Source organism: Oreochromis niloticus, linkage group LG18 (genome assembly GCF_001858045.2).
Source record: "Oreochromis niloticus isolate F11D_XX linkage group LG18, O_niloticus_UMD_NMBU, whole genome shotgun sequence".
Lineage (NCBI taxonomy): Eukaryota > Metazoa > Chordata > Actinopteri > Cichliformes > Cichlidae > Oreochromis > Oreochromis niloticus.
Genome location: NC_031982.2, coordinates 13,258,656 through 13,278,868, shown reverse-complemented (window position 1 = coordinate 13,278,868; position 20,213 = coordinate 13,258,656). Strand labels below are relative to the sequence as shown.

The following is a 20,213-nucleotide window of genomic DNA, read 5'->3' as shown; positions in this document are numbered from 1 at the left end:
GAGTTAGAGCCACAGTAGAAGCTGTGGTGATTCAAAGAGGATGCTAGTGAGTGTTTGGGATGAAATATGTGGTGTTTTACATCTTCATGGGTCCCTACTGTAACAGTGTGTGTGCGTGTGTGAGTGTGTATTGGAGGGGATCTGTACACTTGCTGGTACACTCACGGGTCACTCCGGGACCCCGGGGGGGCCCTGACATTGTCGTCCCGCTTTGGCCCTCCGTGGTCAGTGACTTACATGATGTGATCCGGTCGCCCTGGTATGGCGAGGTGCGCATGCCCACTAAGAGGACGCAGCGGCTCCATGTGTGTTGAGGCGCATTATTTGGCAACAGACGCGGCAGCGGGGAGGGCCGAAAAAAGAGGATATCCCCTGGATTTCAAAAAAAGCAACGATTTATCGAGGTTAACTGCAGATTAAACATTCCTTGGTCGACCATCGGCGAAGAACGGGCGACAAAGCTACCGAGTAAGTTGACTTATGTGAAGCTGAAGTTTTTTTAGTGAGGGGATCGAGAGGAGCCTTTTATTCGGACTCGTCGAGAGGAGCCAGGTTTTCCTCCACCTATCTGTGACGATAAAGAAGCTGATGGGCTGTTGAAAAGTAACACTTCTCCGCAGAGCCAAAGGTTGAGCACTGGGGAGGAGAAGAGGGGGGGCTCGCTCAGCCAAAATTTCTTTTATTTAATGTTTCCTCGGGAGCACCGGCGAGTAAATGTGATGGCTGGACTTGATTTGGTGCGGTAGAAGTCGTTTAACGAGGTAAGGATTACAACGTTACATCGCCAGCGGCTCGACGGTCGTCGGCGGCGGCGGCGGCTCAGTCCGTGGGCCGGTCGATGAAATTTATGAGTTCCGACTCGAAGGTTTTTCCTCGGGAGGGGACAGACAGGTAAACCGTCCCGGTGAGCCTCCTAAAGCCGCACTTTTAGGGCAGTATCGCGAAAGTTTGGGGGTCCTTTTTGAGCTCGACGGCTGTCCCGCATCGGGGGTGCGAGCCAGGTCAACGATTCGGGCTCGGTTCTGGTTGTGTGTGGGGGTCATGTTGACGAGCGGCTTGCCCCGGCTCGGAGGACTTTCAGTAGTTTGGCTTAAAGTGTCCGGCAGCCGCTGGTGGTCACACACACCGAGTGCCTTTATCCGAGCTAAAAGTGGCTTCGTGTTTTTGTTTGTGCGATGTAGCTAATGTTAGCTCGCTAACTAATAACACGCACACCTCCTCCGAGGCGGTGTCAATAATAAAAAAGCCGGCTAGTTGCACATGTAAGTGTGGGCTGGGTTTAGTTTTTAAAGGGCTGAGTTTGGTTTTTTGGACTGTGTACTGACGGCTGGAAACGTTAATGGTGGACGCCGCTGCCCGCTTTAAGCCCCGTGGCACCAGTATTGGTTCTGCTATCTGGTAGCTAATCTTCCTACTTCTCTCTGTGACAACCGTAGTCTTCCTCCTCTTAAAGCTGAACACACACACACACACTCACTCTGACACACACCGCACACACTCCCCTCTCTGTCTCTTCCTCTCAGCCAGACAGGAGCACGCACGCACACACACAGGCGCGTGCACACATTTCCACAGCACGAGTTTTTGCAGCGCTTCGGGACAAAGCTGTGGGCTCAGGATTTCTGCCGTCACACCAGTCCGCCGCTAAATATGTGCCGTCCGTTCATGCGGACGCGCTGAGGTGGATTTAAAACGTGGGGATATCTAATGGCTGAACGTGACGGAAGCCGGCGTTGCTCATGGTGTGTGCAGCGAGCCACACGCGGACTGACGCCGTGTTGTGACGGCACTGGTTTCTCTTGCTGAGTCGTGATCGTGTAAGCCTTTAATTGGTTAATTAATTAATTAATTAATTAGTTTTGCAGTTGATTTATTTTCAGCGTCTTATTGCATACCGTCACCTGCAGAGGACATAGCTGTCTAATGTCTGCTGACTTGTATCAACTTGCTTTCCAAATAGTATTAATGCCTGAAAGTGTGAGCCACAATCAGAGTTACTGCAGTGAAGTTCTTCTTGTTAAGCTAAATAATCGTCTATTAATCATTAAAAAATAATTATTATAAAATTAAGGCGGCTTGTGAAAATGATCCAAAAAAACTACAAATATGTGGTTGAATGCTACTATTGTGAGACTAAGACAGCTGTAAAAAAAAAAAAAAAAAAAAATCTAGATTTTCTGTCCGATTCCTATCAGTTTTTGTTAGTTCGTACTTCTCATTGCAACACAATGCAGCCACTTAAAAGTCCCATGCGTGCCATGTAAGCTGGGGATGGCATTGTGGCAAAAGCGAGCTGCTACTTTTAGGAGACTTTTATTGCCTCTTTGTGGTGATCTGGAATGAACCCTCGCTTGTTTGTGTGAACAAAGGCCCTGTAAAGCGTTATTTACATGTCAACAGTGTGCAGGTTGCCTTTAGTGAAGAGGGCGGTCAGAGGAGAGGGGAGCACTTTGGCTGTTGAGCTACCTGTCCTTCCTGATTGTGTAGAAACTGTGCATCTGCAGCGTGATGCAGTAGTAGTACTATCCACCCCAGAGTGATTGTGTTTTTTGTATTCAAATGACAAGACTGAGTGAGTCAGAAACAGCGCATGAATTTTCAGCCATTCCAGAAAGCACTGTTCCAGTGATGTCTCTCTCACACACACAGACACACAAGGCTGGTTCAGGGCAGTTGTGCAATCAGCTACTGTTCTGTAAAGGGTCATCTGTTGGCCACATTTCGAGCTGCTCCACATAACTACCGGGGGTCACAGGGCGACCTGTTTGGTCAAGCATCAGAGACGTCATCAAATACGTGTGGAGCAAGTTGCTCCCTAATTGCCTTTTCGGCCCGTTTCGTGTAGATGGTGACGCTGGCTGCCGTGTGAAGCTCTGAGCTCTCAAGATCTGAAGTTATTTAACTGAGCAAGTCAGTGACCCACAAAAGTGAGCTTTGGCCATAACTAGCTCCAAAGCAACATTTTATTTAAGCATACACGCTCCGATGAAATTCTTCTATTGTGAGTGGGGCAGCGAAGGTTTTGCTTTTTAGTTAGTGCACGGAAACTATCATTGCTATCATTTGTTATTCTGACAGATGCAACCAGGTAATGGAAACGAATACTTTGCTGGTTCAGCAGTTTTCCAAGGCAGAGTGGCCGCATAGTTGCACGGTTTCCTGAAGCCCCCGTGTGATGTAGAAATATGTGTTCACAGGGTAAAAGGTCTCTCGGTGGGTAAATAAAGCGCTGAACACATACTGCATGTAAAGGTGGACATCAGTGATAATTGAGAGTGAGGCTGCTGGTGTGAGTGAAGGATGATTGACTGATAGCTGACAAGATCAATGTGATAAATAACTGCCTCATAGCAGGAGAAAAAGACAGAGAAGACAACACCCTGATAGTGGTAGGAACCTGATACGAGATTAAAGTATGTGTATTTTACGCTGGTGAAAGCCACACGTGCTAGAAAGTTAAGTACCTGCACTTTGCAACTTGATAATGTGGCAGTGATCACTGTGATTTAATTACACTGCAGTTGTTAATGAGATGATTGGGTTTGATTGGAGAAATGTCACAAAAAGGAATCAAATGTTTATCAGGCATTTGAGACAGCTGACCAGAGTTGGATTGGGAACTTTCTGGACACTGAGTCAACTTGCATATGTGCCGTTCGTATTACTGTTGGACAGGCGTCTTACACGGATGTATGGGCCATGTCAATTCTCATTAATGGTCACGTCTTAAACAATATAGTGACAGGCGCAGGACTTGTTAGAGGACCAGTCTTGTGGTCATTCTCAGTGTGCACATGGAAACCTCCAAAACACAACTAAATGCTGGAAAGCACAGTGTGCACACGGCAACTTTATTGGAATAAAATCAAAATTGCCATCATTTTGGAAAATGTGTCTCTGAAAGCAGCAGTGATGCCGTGTTTTCCTACATTGTTGTGTCCCTGTAAAACTGGAAGACCAACTGAAGTCTAGTTTTACAATTACAGACTTGTGGCTTTAGAATGAAACTGCAAGACATTACATTTTGCAAAACCTACAGAATCTTCTTAACTTTGTTCTTCAATGTCATTAAATTACATCTATTCATGTCCCCCCTTTTTTTAAAAATCACTGATAAAGAGTTTTAGTAATGCGACGACAGTGTTCATTCAGATGTTTTTGTGTAATATCTAATGGGCTTCAGTTGGGTGGCTCTTTTAGATTAGCACCTACTCTGCTCGACTCAAATCGGTTTCGGTCGTTTTCCATTACAATTGAATGCCATCACACTGTGAGTATGCGACACAAAACAACACAACAATGGAGGACATGGTCTGCACCTCGTCGTTGGTGGACAGTGTCTGTTAATGTGGAGTCTTTTTCCTTATAGCCGGGGTTCAAAAATGGCAAGCTTGATTCTTGTAAAGGAGTTTCTCTCATGACTCATCCAATGACATCACTTTCTGGCCAGTCAGTGGCATGCAGTCTGTTGACATTAACTTTTCAGCTCGCTTAGAACCCCGGCTAAGTAGATACTAACAAAGTACCAGGTACTACCACCTAAGTGTCGAGTAGAGTTGTGTCGAGTAGGTACTAGTGGGGGGGGAAAATGGTGTTATCATTCAAGGACAAATGTAGCTTCTATTCACCAGACACCAAAGGGACAGTGCAGCTTCTGGTCGAAGTCAAGTGAATGTTTCTACTTTGGGAAGAAATGCAGATGGTAAACTTTTGGTCTGGCGAAAATATGCTAAACAAGTGACAACCAACCAGTCAGCCCAGCCACCGTGAGAATTATGAGCGCTATCTCTCGCTGTGCTGTCGAGTCTTTGCAGTGTCGTTTAATGCTGTTCGAGGATTTCCATCTGATTTGAATATTTAACAGGATAATGTTGTATACAATGTGATTCAGATCATACCATGACACTAATCACTCCGCCTGCTGCTATAGCAAGTGTAATATTGAAGTGGGCAGTGTAGCTCTTCCTCTTAGTGTGTGTGTGTGTGTGTGTGTGTGTGTGAAAAGTGAGCAGTTAAGTTTGGCTTTAAAGCCTGAATTTGTGAGACATGTAAAGTTCAGTTTTGCTTTCGGTTGCTTTCAGAGGTTTTGCACTGGTTGCATGTGATGTCAAGTTCTTGGGTGGGAGGTGGTATGCTCCACCGTGTGTGTGCGAAGAGGGTTTGAAGGAATTGTGTGTGTAAACTGCCATGGAGATGAAATGTGAAACCTGCCAGCCATTAAAGATCCCCCATTACAAAGATAGGGTCAGTGCCCGTGTAAGGTTGGGGTGGGTGTGGGGATGGGTGGCGTTCCCCATGTCTAATTCCTTCCAGCAGCATCATTTCACAGCTATATGCGCCAGAAATTAATAATGTCATCACAACACCCCACCCCCGCCACACCACACGTGCACACACACACATACGCACACACTGTATAATGGCCGTCAGTGTGGAAGCCCTGCGCCTGCTCCAGCACCTGAAGGGTTAAAACCAGCTTCAGCTTCTCTCTGTCATACACACACACTGACAGAGTCACACACACACACACACACACACACACACACATATACACACACACAAGCTAACCGGTTTAAACCGGTTCTCAGGAAAAGTGCTTTGTGTCCCCCACTGAATCCTGGGAAGGGTCATGTCATGTGTGTCTCAGTGATGTCAGAGTATTATAAAAACTTAGTCAGCTCTCTGCTATCAGATGATTGCACTGCATGCTGCATTGTCACCCTGCGTGCATTTTGTATGTGCGCATGATGGATACATTAAGTGCGCTTATTGCTCGCCGCCATAGCCGTTCTGAGAACAGGAAGGAGAGGAGGAGGGGGTGGAAGCGCATACGGTGTGTGTCACGGAGAAGTACTCCAGGTTGTAAGGGTTAATTGTAGCGAAACCCCCCCCCTCCTCCTCCTTCCCACACCCTTCCAAAAAAACAAAACAAAAAAAAAGGAACGTAGCTTCCTGTGGCGCGTCGCTGGGCAGACTGAGGGCCTCCACAGTCCTGGGAGGACTGGCTCTCGATTCTGTAACATAAAGACATAAATATGCATAAGTACATAACTGCGGTGCGCTGCTGCTTCTTCATGCTCTTCCAGCAGAGAGCGAGATCTGTGTGCGTCTCTGAATGTGCTGTCTGTTTGAGATCCTGTGAACTTTGAGCACAGGTTGTCTCCTCTCTGTGTGTACCATGCCATATGGATCAACATTTGCCTTTTTACACATTCAATAATAACCAATTCAATGAGTGTGTACACAGTGAACAATAGCGAGCCTTACCTGGCTTTTTGCTATTGCTCTGGATATAAAAATTTCTGAGTAAATCCTTCATGATCTTATCACCAGCGTCATTCTTGTACCAAACTACAGTATGTAAGTCCGCGGCATAATCAGCACCACTAGTAATGGAAATTATGAGTCATATTCTGTCCTTATAATCTCACACTATACCTATATTTAGGCATATTGGTGTTCACTAGATAATACAGCATCATGTGTACTTGATGGGGCAGAAAACACCTCAGAGGCATGTGTCCAAATCCACAGAGTCATCAGTGGGATGATTGACCCTTTTGTAAGTCTTTTCTTAGTGCACAGGATGCTATTATGCATAAATGGGTCAATATCCACTGATATGGAAAGTGCATCAGAGATGTACAGCCAAACAGTTTGATAGGCCATTATCAAAACCATCAACACGTATTGACTGATGTGGAGTGTCTGCCGTCTTCCCGTGTGTCCGCTCTCGTTTCTGACCCGACTCCGAGCGATTCAGAGCAGCTACTGTAGGGATAATGTGTGACACTATGTACCATGTACTGGTGCACTTCTGCGAGGGCACAAGTGCACTCTGTAATGCTCGTCCGCCTGACAGAGCGAGCCGCTGTATGTCCTCATCTCCACTACCGCTGCCATGTCAACATCTGGTGGGGATTGAATCTGGTGTTCAGGGGATATTGGACAGTAATGGATCTGGTGCTCCACTCAGAAAGAGTTGTATACGCATCGTGAGCTCCTTGCAGCCAATGAAAAATCCCTCCATGTGAATACGTACATTTCTAAAATATGTGGATTCATGAGTTGTTATGAATATTTGAACAGAATTCATGCTCCAGTGACTTTTCGCGCTACCCCAAGTCCCTTTAACTCTGATTTGATTACGATGTTGTCATAGATGTTTTATCTCTCTGCAGCATTTTTTTCTTCTCTTTGCAGTCTTTCAAAAGACCTTTCTGCTTCACTCAAGTGCATATTTTGATTTTCTGTTTTGCCCTGAACACTTGAGCATTTTCTGAGTACGCCCATATTTTTCCTAGTGTCCCCCTTTCTCCTGGCTTTTAGTTTAGACTGAGATTTGGAGAATGGGATGTTTTGGAATTATACTTGAGTCAACATCTTGGCCATGTGACCGTGATAATCCAACATGTTTTGTCTGGGTGCCATTTTCAGAGCACGTCCCCTGCAGCTGGTTCAAGGTCAGTCTTGTCTGCGTCATTATTGAACGACACGAGGACAATCACAAATGCAGTTGGGGTAAAATAGATGCCTTAATTTATTATTGGGTAATAGACCTGCAAGTTTCTCCTACCGTGTTAGCCTTGCGAGAATGACATGTGACTCGGATTAGAGCCTAAATAAAAGGGGCTCTGTTATTTTTCTTCTCACAGTTCATCATAACCTTTATCTGTCTTACTCTGTGCCTCAGTTCATCCACTGTCTGAAATAAGCTGTTTTATCACCTTTCCTTATAAGATGGCTTTCTTCTGATTGGCTGCCCCTCACTAACAGGAAGTTTGAAGAGCAGCTGGGTGAGGCTGCTGCGCTTGCAGTCAGAGCTGTGTACCTGAGATTGTACCTCCAGCAGCACTTATATTGTTCAGAAAAACTTTATTAATTGGCCGAGATATTTTACCTTATAGCTCGCATCAGGGTCACTGTAAAACATCAAACACTACACGCTCAATTGGATAAACACAGAGTAGACGAATTAGAAAACAACCAATCATGTACACTGACAGAACACTTTAATACATCCAATTTGCTAGTATAGTCTGTCTGTCTTTTGCAAACATTGCTCAGAGATTTGGGGCCATACTGATGTGTCACACAGTTGCTGTAGATTTTTGTAGTTGCACATCCATGATGTGTCCCTCCCGTTCAGTGAATTCATTGTCATGTTTAACCAGTCAGAAACCAGTTTGAGCTTTTATTTGAGCTTTATATAAGGGTACACTGATCATAAAATTAAGCGATGCTCAGCTAATACTGTGGGATCCAAAGCGTACCAAGAGAATATCCTCCACACCATTACTCTATGACCACTGTGAATCAGTGATATAAGGCAGGATGGTTCAATGCTTTCATGTTATTTAGTCTGACCCCACCATCTGATTGCTGCAACAGAAATCGAGCCTCATAGAACCAGGCAGTGTCCTGTTGTGCAGCCTCAGTTTACTGTTCTTAGATCCACCCGGTATGGTCTTCTGCTGCTGTATCAAATCTGCTTGAAGGTTTGATATGTTGTGCATTCAGAGATCCTCTGCATACCTTGGTTGTAACAAGTGGTTATTTGAGTTAGTGTTGCTTTCCTGTCAGCTCAAAGCAGTCTGGCCATTCTCCTCTGACCTCTGGCATTAACAACGCATTTTTACTCCGAGAACTGCTGCCCACGGGATATTTTCTCTTTTTCGGACCATTCTCTGTAAACACTAGAAATGGTTGTGTAGGAAAATCCCAGCAGTTTCTGAAATACTCAGGCCAACTCCTCTGGGAGCAACAGCAACGCTACATTCAAAGTTACTTAAATCACCTTTCTTTCTCACTCTGAGTTTCAGTTTGAACTTCAGCAGATTGTCTTGACCATGTGTACATGCCTAAATAAACTGAGTCGCTGCCTCGTTGTTGAGTGATTAGATAACAGTGTTAATGAGAAGTTAAAAAGGTGTACCTAATAAAGTGGCTGGCAAGTGTAAAGCCACATAAAGATCTGCCAATGAGAAGGCAATATGGCTGTGCCTAATATCATACGATCATAGTCAGTCAAGGCAAAAAGGGAGTGTCCAGTGGAAAACAAGGTGGTATGTGACGCAGCCATGAGCTGGAAAAGTGCAGCTGAGGGGTGGTGTTTAAGTTTGGCTCACCCAACGTCAGACATATCCACTCAAAACACTTTTAGGTAGTTTATTCAGATTTTTTAAAGTTTTTATTTTTAAAAATATATATTTATGTTGACCCTGATGTAGGCCATAAGCATGTGACTATAAATGGGTATTGTAAATTAAACACAAGGACTTTCATTTTCAGTTCTTTTAGAAATGGAAATATGATTTTAAAAGTTCTGTTTTTTCTTTTTTGAAAAGTTCTGTTTTGGTTTTTGTTGAGTAGAATCTTAAGTATACCTAAGTGGTGTTTTCCAACTTCATACAATAAAAATGGACATTTCATTTTACTGGAGTTTTTATGCTCCCTATTTTCAATTTAAACTTTTTTTGTTGTTGTTGTTCTTCGTGTCATTTTGGGATCCTGTTTGACTATTGAACACGTCACGTAACACTGTTATTCTTCTTCTTTCTATTTCCAGGGGATGTCTGAGGAGGCTGTCCGCCAGACACGCAGCCAAAAGAGGGCGCTGGAGAGGGAGGCTGCCCCACAGTCTGTAGAAACCTCCAATGCCGACAATGAAAGCAAAAAACCTAAACTGGACCCGTCTGAATCGCCAACACAGACACAAACTAAACCTAAGCCTGACCTTATTCTGGCACAGGATGGTCAGAGCCGGACTAGGCCCGGATTAGAGCATGACAAGGAGCAGGAGCAAGATCAGAGCCCTTTGCCATTATCTTTAGTGTTACCCTTGACCTCCCAGCCGGTGAAGGATGAACGAAATCGGTCCCAGAGACAGCAGGTGGTTGAACCCGGCTCAGACAATCGGACTGACTGCAATGACAAAGCAAGGGCAATGGACACAAGGAGCCGCGTCCGGCAGGCGGAGCCAAAGGCGTCCGGCGGCATGCTGGCCGCAGGGGAAGTAAAGGCCACTATTAAGGTTGAAGTTCAGACAGGAGAGCAGCCCGTGGACATGAGCACCTCCAAAGGGTGAGAAACGGTTCACAGTAAACTCTGTTCACTTCTGACAAGCACAAAAATAATAACGTGAAGGCGCCTTGTGGCTTTTCTGAGGGACTGCCGGCTCCTTGTCTAGACTTTTTGTTCTAAAAACCCACTTATGGGGTTTTAGAAAAGGACAAATGGCACCTTGTTTGAGTATGAACAGGCTAAAAATGTTTCAAAGTTACTTTTGTAATCCTGCTGCATTAGAGGGAAGGGGAGCCGGGTGCATGTGCATGTGTGTGTGTGGCTCAGAGGTGATGCTGAACTTTTGCTCTACCTCCATTTTCCCCCCTCTCCACCACCTGAACCCTAAAAACTCCCCGAACACAAAATGAAGCCGTGTGTGTCACAAACTGGTTCCAGCCGGTTGTTGCCATGGTTTCCACAGTGGAAGGAACAGTGAGGGGAGGGGGAGGGGGGAGGGATGGGAGGAAAAGTGAACGTGTCACGTGATGATGACTTTGAGGTCACGTGACTTCTTTGGAAGAGAAGTGATTAATCCACAGGAAGTGATGATGGCGCTAAGCCCTCAGGAGAGACTAATACACACATGAATAAACACACAGACACACACACAAAAAGGACGGCGAGGAGAAGAGACGGGCCGCGTGTCGTCATTTGTTGACTTTACCAAATTCTTATGCTTCACAGAAATGCATAATCTGTGCAATCATAAGGCCTGTCTTATTTTAACAGGAGCATTCCTCCTGCCCTTCAGTTTTTGAGTGCCACTAGTCAAAGTATTTAGGTCATCTACTCTCACATATAGCCTGCAGCTCAACTAGTCACTTTGCAGTAGGAGCTATAAGTGTTTGGAGGGGAGGCCATGAGTAAAATGTGCATAACGATGTGGTTTTGTAGATAAAAGTGATGGCTGATCCCAAAATTCTCCAAGATTTCCTTAGCGTGCCTTGTGTGACGAGTTTACGCGAATGCAGGTCAACCCCAAATGCTTCAGACGCCTGCCCACAGTATCCTGTTTCAACAGGAAATGTGTGCTCTCAAGCAGCCGTTTCATTGTGACTTAAAGACCTTCACCGGAGCTTTAAGTCAGTCACACCTTGCCCCTCCTTGGCATTTAAGCCTGTTCCCCTTGTTGCTGGAAAAGCTTCGACATGAATAGAAGCTGTGCGGAGCGCTGTCTGGACTTGTTAGATTACAGCGAAGAGGATAAACCTGCGGTCATAAATTATATTTGTGGTTGAGGAGCAGACCTCCTTAAATACAGGCATTAGTAATGGCTGCCAATACTTGAAGCGGTCGAGTTGTGCTTTATCTTCCTTCAAACCGCCATACATGTTCTGAAGCTTCTCAACGTAGCCGGATCTGCCACTGCAAACTCGAACGCCACAGCTAAATCCTGTCTTTAAACTCAAATCACATTTGTGATTTTTCACTGGGGATGCCGATGTTTCAAGAGTATACACATTCATGCACAACACATTCAAATGATGGATCTTTTGAATTTTGACTAGAATAGATGATAGAAAGAAGTAGTGAAATGGTCAAGCTGTGGAGTAGGATGATTATAACATCCCTCAAAGTACTGAAGGAACACACTGGATGTAATCTGTACAGAAACATCAATTTAAACACTGTTATTAACAGTTTTGTTTTTTTGTTTTGTCCAGGAGTATAAAAAGGGAGAAACGCCCTCCATCCCCTGAAGATGATGACGTCATCATTTTGTCAGATAATGACTCCCCTAGTCCACCGATGAACGGGCTGAGCCACTTTAAAGAGCTGGACACGGACTTGCTCATGGTGAGAGACCAAAGTCAGAAATCGTGCATTGGAAGAGAGAGCTCGAGACTCACTTAGCTGTGAGCTTTTATAGATTTTAGTACTGGGGATGCAAGCAAGTTCTGACCTCAGAGATGTTGCACTGTGTGGTTAGAGGTGGATTGAGGACTCAGAGGAATCAGGGGATGTTCAGTCACCTGAAAGGGATTTCATTTTTTTTGTAACGTGCGTGGTGTAAGTGCCGCTGTGCTCTGTTGAATGTAGAAAAGCAGCCCAGCTGAGAGGGAGCGTATCATTAAGCAGCTGAAGGAGGAGCTGAGACTGGAGGAGGCCAAGCTCGTGCTGCTGAAGAAACTGCGGCAGAGCCAAATTCAGAGGGACACTCTGCAGAAGGTAACTAGCAGCTTTCGCCACATCAACACATCATTGCACTCTTCCACATGTAGGGATAGATATTGATGGGATAATATTACAAATCTGCCAACAGGTCATTGATCTTTAGTGATTCTCTTATAGTTCCTGCACAGTTTTCTGTGGATTGTCAAGCATCCCAATGCTGTCACTAAAATCTCCCATAAATGTTACCATATTACAGTCAGTCTGTCTGCATTTGAATGGGTTCATGTTGGCAATTATATCTTTCTGATAATACAGCAATTAACAGTGATAAATCATTGAAAATCACATTTGTTGCCTGACTTTAACTTACATTTGTGCTCAGCAGACTTCCTGTTCCTGAGTGTGCTCATTGACAAAACTTGTTCAGATTGATGCATGTATATGATGCATGTATAAATCAGACAGCAGTTATTTGCCAACCTTCGACTCTCTGAGAGTTAGACTGCGACTGTTTGCAAAAAGGTTTGCCTCGTATCAGGTGACCTGTGCAATCACTTTGCGATCAAAAGTGGTCCTGGGTGTGCAACACAATCAAGCTCTTTTAATAACCCCAACTTGCAATTGGTAGCCTATGTGAAAATTCAATACACTCAGCAGAGGCAAGGGGGTTCCTGTCACTCATGTGACTGAGCCAGTTGGGAGGTCATAGGTGTGTTCAGTGTTGGATGATTTTTAGGTTGAGCTGATTTAATGTACGATCATTTGGCTAACACATATGAGATCAGCCCCCTAGTTCATTATATTCAGAGTATTTTAATTCATTAATTGAATGCTGTCAATTTGTGTTACACGCATCAGGTTAGAAAAATAAGTCAAATCTAAAAGACACCAACCCACAATGCAAGTTGGTAAGGGAGCAGCAGCAGCTACAAATTGGCCCTTAACATTAAAAGCCTCTCCTACAATCTCTCTCCTACAGCCTCAGATTATACGAGTCGTCTGCACATTTTCTTTTTTATTTGATGATAATTTGTTGTAAATGACTAAAGTCAAACTCGTCAAAGGTGATGCACAGAAGGCAGAGAAAAGATGGGTTTAAAATGTGAAGCCAATGCAGAAGTGGCTAAAACCTGCATTCTTTCTAATGTCCAGCAGAGGGGCTGGGGAGGAACACAGTGTTCGTTTTGTAATGTATACTTTAGGGTTGCTACTGCATGAGCGTGCAGTGTCTTTGATTTATGTGTTAAATCCATCCAAAATGAAATCAGATGAATCCAAAATGCTGAAAACAGCAGAGCACTGTCCAACGGCTCAAGTCACTGTGGTAGGAATCTGTTGTTTACGTACAGGCTATGTGATTAAATACATTTATGAAAAACGTTGGTTACAGAAAAATGACACAACAAACCACACTAATCTGTGACTTCTATTAAGTAAAACTGACAGTAACCATGACAACAGCCTCATAATTATTACATAACAAAGTAAATAAACGATTTAAAAAAGTGATAAGGACTCTCGGTCAGTTTTTATTCAAATATATAGGTTAAAGCCATCATAACTGTTGAATAATGCAGGTGATGCCTTGATGGTGCAGATAAACCATGTGTCACATGCAGTTCATTTCGTCGACAGGGACGGCCGCTGTTTATATGTTGATTGATGGTGCGATTCAACATTTGGTTCATCTAAGCTTGTGCTGTTCAGCAGAGTGAAGCATCGTTTCTGTTTAATCTCTCTGTACGTTGTTTTTCAGCCCTCAGGTTTATCTGGCTCATCTGCTCCTCCTCCTCTAATTCGAGGAACAATTGCAAGCAGTAAAGGCTCTCCACAGGTTAATACACTGATATCACACATGCACATTATTTGTTTGAAAGCACAGTCGCACTGTAGTTGATGCCACTTCTTATGGTGTGTTTTTTCTTTCCCCCTTTTTTTTTTTTTTTCCTTCTTTAAACCAGATTTTGACAGGGAGGAGTTCGGGTACTGTCATCCCTCCACCCCTGGTGAGAGGAGGCCAGCAGGTATCGTCTAAACATGGCTCCCAGATCATCATGCCACCTCTGGTCAGAGGGGCACAGGTGAGTCATGGGAAAACTCATCCTTGTCAAGTTAATGATAGCCTGAAGGTGTTTCGTGGTAGTGTTGTCTTTTACTCTAAAGAGACAAACTTTCGGGAAAAGGTTATATTTAAACGTAGGACTTATGTTCTCTCTTTGCGCCTCTCTCTTTTTTGTGTGTTCTTTGCTTTGGTGCTTTTTGATGTCCCTTCCTCGTCCTCCACTACCTTCGTGTCTGTGTTGCCCCTCTCATTGTCATGGTTAGCCCATCTCTGTGTCTCCACAGCAGATCCAGGCTCTCCGCCAGCAGCAGCAGCAACAGCTGGCTGCCTCTGGAGGCTCGGGGTCTGGTCCTCCTCCTCTGCTGTTGGGTCCCCGGAACTCTGACGCCCAGGGCCAGAGAGGAATGATCCAATCAGGCCTCATCAGAGTCGGCAGCACGCTGGTTAGTATGTCATCGGTCCCTCAATGTAAAAAAAACAATAAGAGTGGGCACAGATGTGATTCACTCTTCCAGGCTGGAAGCGTAGGATGTATTATACCATGAAGTTAACGTTTTGCTACTTTGTCTAAATTTGATATGTGTAGAGTTCAAAATGCTCCTGATTATAACTGAGAAAGCTGTAGCCACTGCACGTTGGTGTATGTGTTGCCTTCAGCATTTAATATTACAAAGAATCCTAAATTTAACTGATGGGAATTCAGTCAAAAATCTTGAATGGTTGTGTCAATAACGACTTCTTTCACTGATTACCTATAATGCTGTGGTGCAATCAAGTGTGCAGAAAGCACAAAAAGTGATGTCTAAAATGTTGTTTAGCTCACATTTAGTTTTGAAAATAAAACAAATAAGAACCCTTATCTACCAGTCCATAGGAAGCCGGGCAGGTAATGCAAACTGTTACTTGTAGGGGAAACGGGTTGACTAAGATGTACCGTCAGCCTGTAGATGTACAGTCATGTGAAAATGAAGTAGAATGTAGTAGCCTGATCAGATGCTCATCAGATGCACTTGGTTAACTGATCATCAGTAAACGTGAGCACCTTTATGAAAACGGGTTTTGGCAGTTTGCTGGTGTGGAGCATTCAGGTGTGTGTGAACACACACACAATGTCACAATCTACTCAGGAGTGATCGTCCCAGCAAACTCAAGGTCAGACTGTGCAATGCTCAGAAACCTCAAAAAACAATAATGTCCTTTGGACAGACAAGGTCAAAGTGGAAATGTTTCACCACATTTAGTGAAAACCAAACACAGCATATCAGCATACCAACTGCGAAGCACGTTGGTGGAGGGGTGATGGTTTCCTGGTCACTGAGTGGATTGTGAACACCTCTGTATACCAAAGTATTCTACAGTTAAATGTGAGGCCGTCTATCTGACAGATAACACTTGGTTCAAGTTGTGTCATGCAACAGAACAATGATCAAATCTACAACAGAATGAGTGAAAAAGAAAAGAATCAGGTGTTGCAATGGCCCAGTCAAAGTCCAGACCTCAGGCAGACTGTGAAATGCTGTGGTGGGACCTAAAGAGAGCTGTGCATAAATGAAAGTGTGGGACAAAATTCCTCCACAGCAATATGACAGACTGAGGAAGTCGTACAGAAAATGATTACTTCACGTTATTGCTGCTAAAGGAGGTTCTGCCAGCTTATTTTTCCACAGGGCTGCATTAGGTGGCAGACAGCAAGTTTTCCCAGTCCTCAATTAAACTTTGAAGTAACTGATTAATGTATCGTTCCAATAAAACTCTGAAGCCTGTTGATGCTCAGGCTCACAAACTGTGCTCAGGCAGATGATGTGCTTCATCACTCGTTTGACTAGCTTAGCCTTGCTACTGAAGCAATAAATTTGAAACACAGATTAGGCTGAAATGTTCAGAATGTGTAGTTACTGCAATGGAGAGTTCATTTTGAGCCAGGCTAACCAATCGCAGAGAAGGGTCCTCTGGCCAGGACAGTTGGCCGTTATGTCGGTGCCTCTTAAACAGGACACTTCTGACTTCAGGAGAACATGGTACAGTCACCCATAACAGACTTTTTCTGGAGAACCGACAGGCAAAGAGTAAGGATAAAGTCTGGGGAATAAAGTAGGTTGACTAACCAGGTGTGTGTGAAGTCAGCATCTTTGATAAATAGCAGGTATTTTTGTAGCCAGATCATCAGATGAGTCAGATTTTGTGTGTGTGCGTGTGTGTGTGTTAGTACAAAGTGAGAGCCTATAGTTGCTGTGACTTATGAAGAGTTTGATTAAGCTATAAGACCCATGAAAAGAAACCAAAACCCATCAATGACTTTAAAGCCTGGTAAAAGTCCTCATGGTCATATTTTGGTAGCTGCTTTTATTGGGCTTTGTATTTGACATTGGCACAAATGTTAAATACATTGTCACAGAGCTTTAAGACAGTATTGTGGTCTGGGCTGAATATTTACATCATGTGTTTCTTCCTGTCTTTGCTTGTTTACGCAGGCCTCTTCATCCAGTTTGAAGGGCTCTTCCCTAGGAAGCGGTGTGTCTGTGGTGGGTCTGAATGACTCTCCAGCCAGCCGTCAGGCTGCAGCTAAACTCGCGCTGCGGAAGCAACTGGAGAAGACCCTCTTGGAGATCCCTCCACCCAAGCCACCTGCCCCAGAGTTCAACTTCCTGCCCTCTGCAGCCAATAATGAATTCATCTACCTGGTGGGACTGGAAGAAGTGGTGCAGAATCTGTTGGATACCATCCACAGAGGTATGTGTGGATTTTTAGCTTTTGGTGCTTTGCTTTGTTTTGTTGTTATAGGGGTGAACTGAGCTGTGGTTCAACAGAAAAATAATGAGACGTGATCACTAAAGGCATTCATAATCAGGAGTGCCAGTCGGTCTCCTTTTCCAGCAATTAGGTTGTAACAGTTTGTTCTTTTTATTTTGTATGGTAGTAAAACGAGTATCTCTGGCTACACAGCAATTTTGTGGCATCACGATCAGCTTTGGGAAATATTGATAGACATTTTGGGGCAAGCAAGCAATTAACTGATTAATTAGGAAAATAACTGTCATGTTCCTCAGTAATGAAAATGAAAATGGCGATTAGTTGCTGTCCTCCCCCTGTTACTAATTGGCCTGCTTATTTTTGTTTCTATTGTTCCTTCCTAGTGAAGACATCTCCACTATCACCCAGGATTTAAATATCTGTCTGCTTGTGTCTGTTTTTCTTCAGTGCTTATTTGATGCCACACTGCTCTGTCTTTGCTCATTGCCTCTGGGCTTCCTGTCTCTGTTTCCAACCAGGAAAAACGGGTGTAGCCCTGCCCAAGCCCACCATCAGAGAACCTTTCATCTGCAGCCAGTGCAACACTGACTTCACCTGCCGTTGGAGGCAGGACAAGACGAAAGGCGGGGCGGTGCTCTGTGAAGACTGCATGTCATCCAACCAGAAAAAGGCTTTGAAAGCTGAGCATACCAATAGGCTGAAAGCCGCCTTTGTCAAAGCACTGCAGCAAGAGCAAGAAATAGAGCAGCGTATAATTCAGCAGACATCTTCACCAGTCTCCCACAGTACCTCATCCGCTTCATCTGCCTCTTCGTCACTGAAGGCAGAGCATCTGGTGGCTCAGCAGCTGAAGCAAGTTCAGGCCAGAGTGTCCTCCCTCCAGCACCACCACCAGGCCAGCCGAGGAAACCTCATTCATCATCACTCCATCAAGCAGGTTGGAATCAGGTTTTGTTCTCTTTTTTTCAGAGAACACTTGTAGAGTCAAAGCTTCCGTAGCTCAAACAGCCTTTTTGTGTCTCCCAACCTCCCTCAGAGCTCACAGGGCCACCTGTCCCACGGTGTCTCATCAGTGGGGGTGAGAGGCGTCCCCCACTCCTTTTCCTCCTCCTCCCAGCTGCAGAGCGCAGTGGCGGCGGCGGCTTTGGTCAGCCGGCCAGGTAAGCACGCCCATGTTTCCCACCGCTCTGTGCAGAGTTCAAAGGTGAGCAGCAGTGGAATCCGCGGCCACAGGATTATCAGCGGAGGTAGTGCCTCATCCACTGCATGGAAGAAGCAGAGCAGCAGCAACACAGGTAGACTCACATTAATACCAGCCCAACTCTGACGCCTGACATCTGCTCTCTCTCAAATTCCTGTCTGGTCCAAAAGCAATCCTTTGACACCCCAAATCCAACTTTTTTTTATTTTTATCATTAATTTATCTTCTTTCTAAAAAGAAAAAAATGTGATCACTGTAATCTTACACATTAGAAAGAAAATGATGAATAGGAAATGTTTTCGGACAAGGCACCCCCCAACCCCACCCCCACCCTCCACCCCTTCTGGAAATTAATCTGTTTTCCTGCTGTAATCCCTCAGTTTGGTGGTTTTAATACTTTTTCCTGGGTCTCACTACTGTGTGTTAGATTAGCGCATAACTCTCATTCGTTTTTCCTTGGTGTCTGTCCGTGCGTTATGGGGCCGTGGGTGGCTTTGCATTCAGGTGTTACACAATCATACAGTGTTTTTCGAAATCATTAGACGTAACGCCGCAGTTCTTTTCCACGCCCTGACCTGACCTGCCGCTCTGCTGCATGTTCACAGGAGTGACCATGGCCTACGTGAACCCCAGCCTGACGGGTCACAAGACATCAGCCACAGTGGACGCTCGCCAGAGGGAGTACCTGCTGGACATGATCCCCTCTCGCTCGTCAATCTCGCAGACTGCAAACGCGTGGAAATAGTCGAAACCGTACTCCGCTACTCATTTACTAGTTTTTGTCCCAAGTTCCTCGGCTCCAATAATACGGTCCACAGCGCCCCCGCAGGACTTGTTAAGCAATTACAATCTCTCAAAGTGAAGAAACGTTCCTTAATTAATACCTTTGTATGATTCTTGTTTTAGTTTTCCTTATTTTCTAATGTTTTTTTTTCTTCTTTTGAGGTTCACTGTTATTTGATAATTGTGCAGAAACCTTTTTGATTTGACTAGGCAAAGAAGAAAATACTTGAAGGGCTTCCTCTGGGCTCTGTCCTCCAGACAGGGTCGTTTAAATGATGTGCGATAGGAGGTTATGTCTGCTGCGAGTACCTTTGATAAAAATAAGCGTTCTGTTTGAGGCTTGTGAGCCCTTTTCTGCCATGATGTGGGTGAAACGCACCCAGTCTTTTGACACTTGAATAGTTGTATCACACCCAAGAGTTCACGTTTGACAAAATACACATTTATTTTAAGTAAAAGCAAAATAACCAAGTTGTAAAATTTTCATGACACCACCCATGTAGTTAAAGGTTTGAATTTATTTTGTATTTACCGTAAGTTATTTTTGTGTTTTTTGTTTTTTTTTGTTTTGTTTTTTTTTTGTTTTTTTTTTTGTTTGTTTTGTTTTGTTTTGTTTTTTTCTTTATTTCTTTTTTTTTGGACTGATGTTTAAGATCACTCAGTATAATGTGGTTTCCACAAATGAAGATTATTCTAGCTTTGTTTTTTCTTTTCTTTCTTTTTTTTCCTGTTTAACAGCATGCCTACCCTTAAGTCCATTTTGCACCTTAGCTGAAGAAGCATGGTGTCATTGCTTAATTCATCTGTAATTACCATCTGTAATTTGCTTATTTTATATTGTCAACATTGTAAGATTATTTTGAGTGTTACATCATCACTGAGAAAATGCAAAACTCTGAAGGAGCTGAATTCGCCACACTGGAGCCAGAAATCTTGCCTCCGATATTTATCCATTGTCCACGTGAGACATAGGCTATACGTAGCCTTGACTCAGTCCTTAAAGGAAACATCTTCCAGCTTCCTGGATTACACAGTTACAGAGTTGTGTGATCACACAATTAAGATTAAGACTCTGGATTACACAAGACCATCGTTATCTTGTGCCCCTAACCATAATGCATAATTTCTCTGCTTTCCAGTAATCTTAATTGCAATGTACAAAGTTATGTTTAAATTTATTTGGTTTACTTTTTTCCTAGCTCCTGAAAGAAATAATAAAAAATATTACATTTTAAA

At 44.1% G+C, this 20,213-nt stretch overlaps 1 protein-coding gene across 7 annotated transcripts; it reads left to right on the top strand.

Moving 5' to 3' along the window:
• The first annotated feature begins 74 nt into the window (after positions 1-74).
• LOC100705552 (transcriptional repressor p66 alpha) lies at positions 75-20,213 on the top strand. Of its 7 annotated transcripts, none has more exons than XM_025900406.1 (11): positions 75-468; positions 9,569-10,083; positions 11,730-11,862; positions 12,106-12,234; positions 13,937-14,014; positions 14,142-14,261; positions 14,506-14,685; positions 16,714-16,972; positions 17,512-17,930; positions 18,030-18,153; positions 18,800-20,213. In XM_025900406.1, exons 2-11 carry the CDS (start codon positions 9,572-9,574, stop codon positions 18,937-18,939), a joined length of 2,094 nt encoding a protein of 697 aa, XP_025756191.1. In that variant the 5' UTR covers positions 75-468; positions 9,569-9,571; the 3' UTR covers positions 18,940-20,213. The 7 variants fall into 7 exon arrangements, with proteins under 7 accessions (XP_025756191.1, XP_025756186.1, XP_019203766.1 ...); XM_025900401.1 differs by having other exon boundaries at positions 112-468; positions 18,030-18,288; XM_019348221.2 differs by having other exon boundaries at positions 116-468; positions 14,530-14,685; positions 18,030-18,288.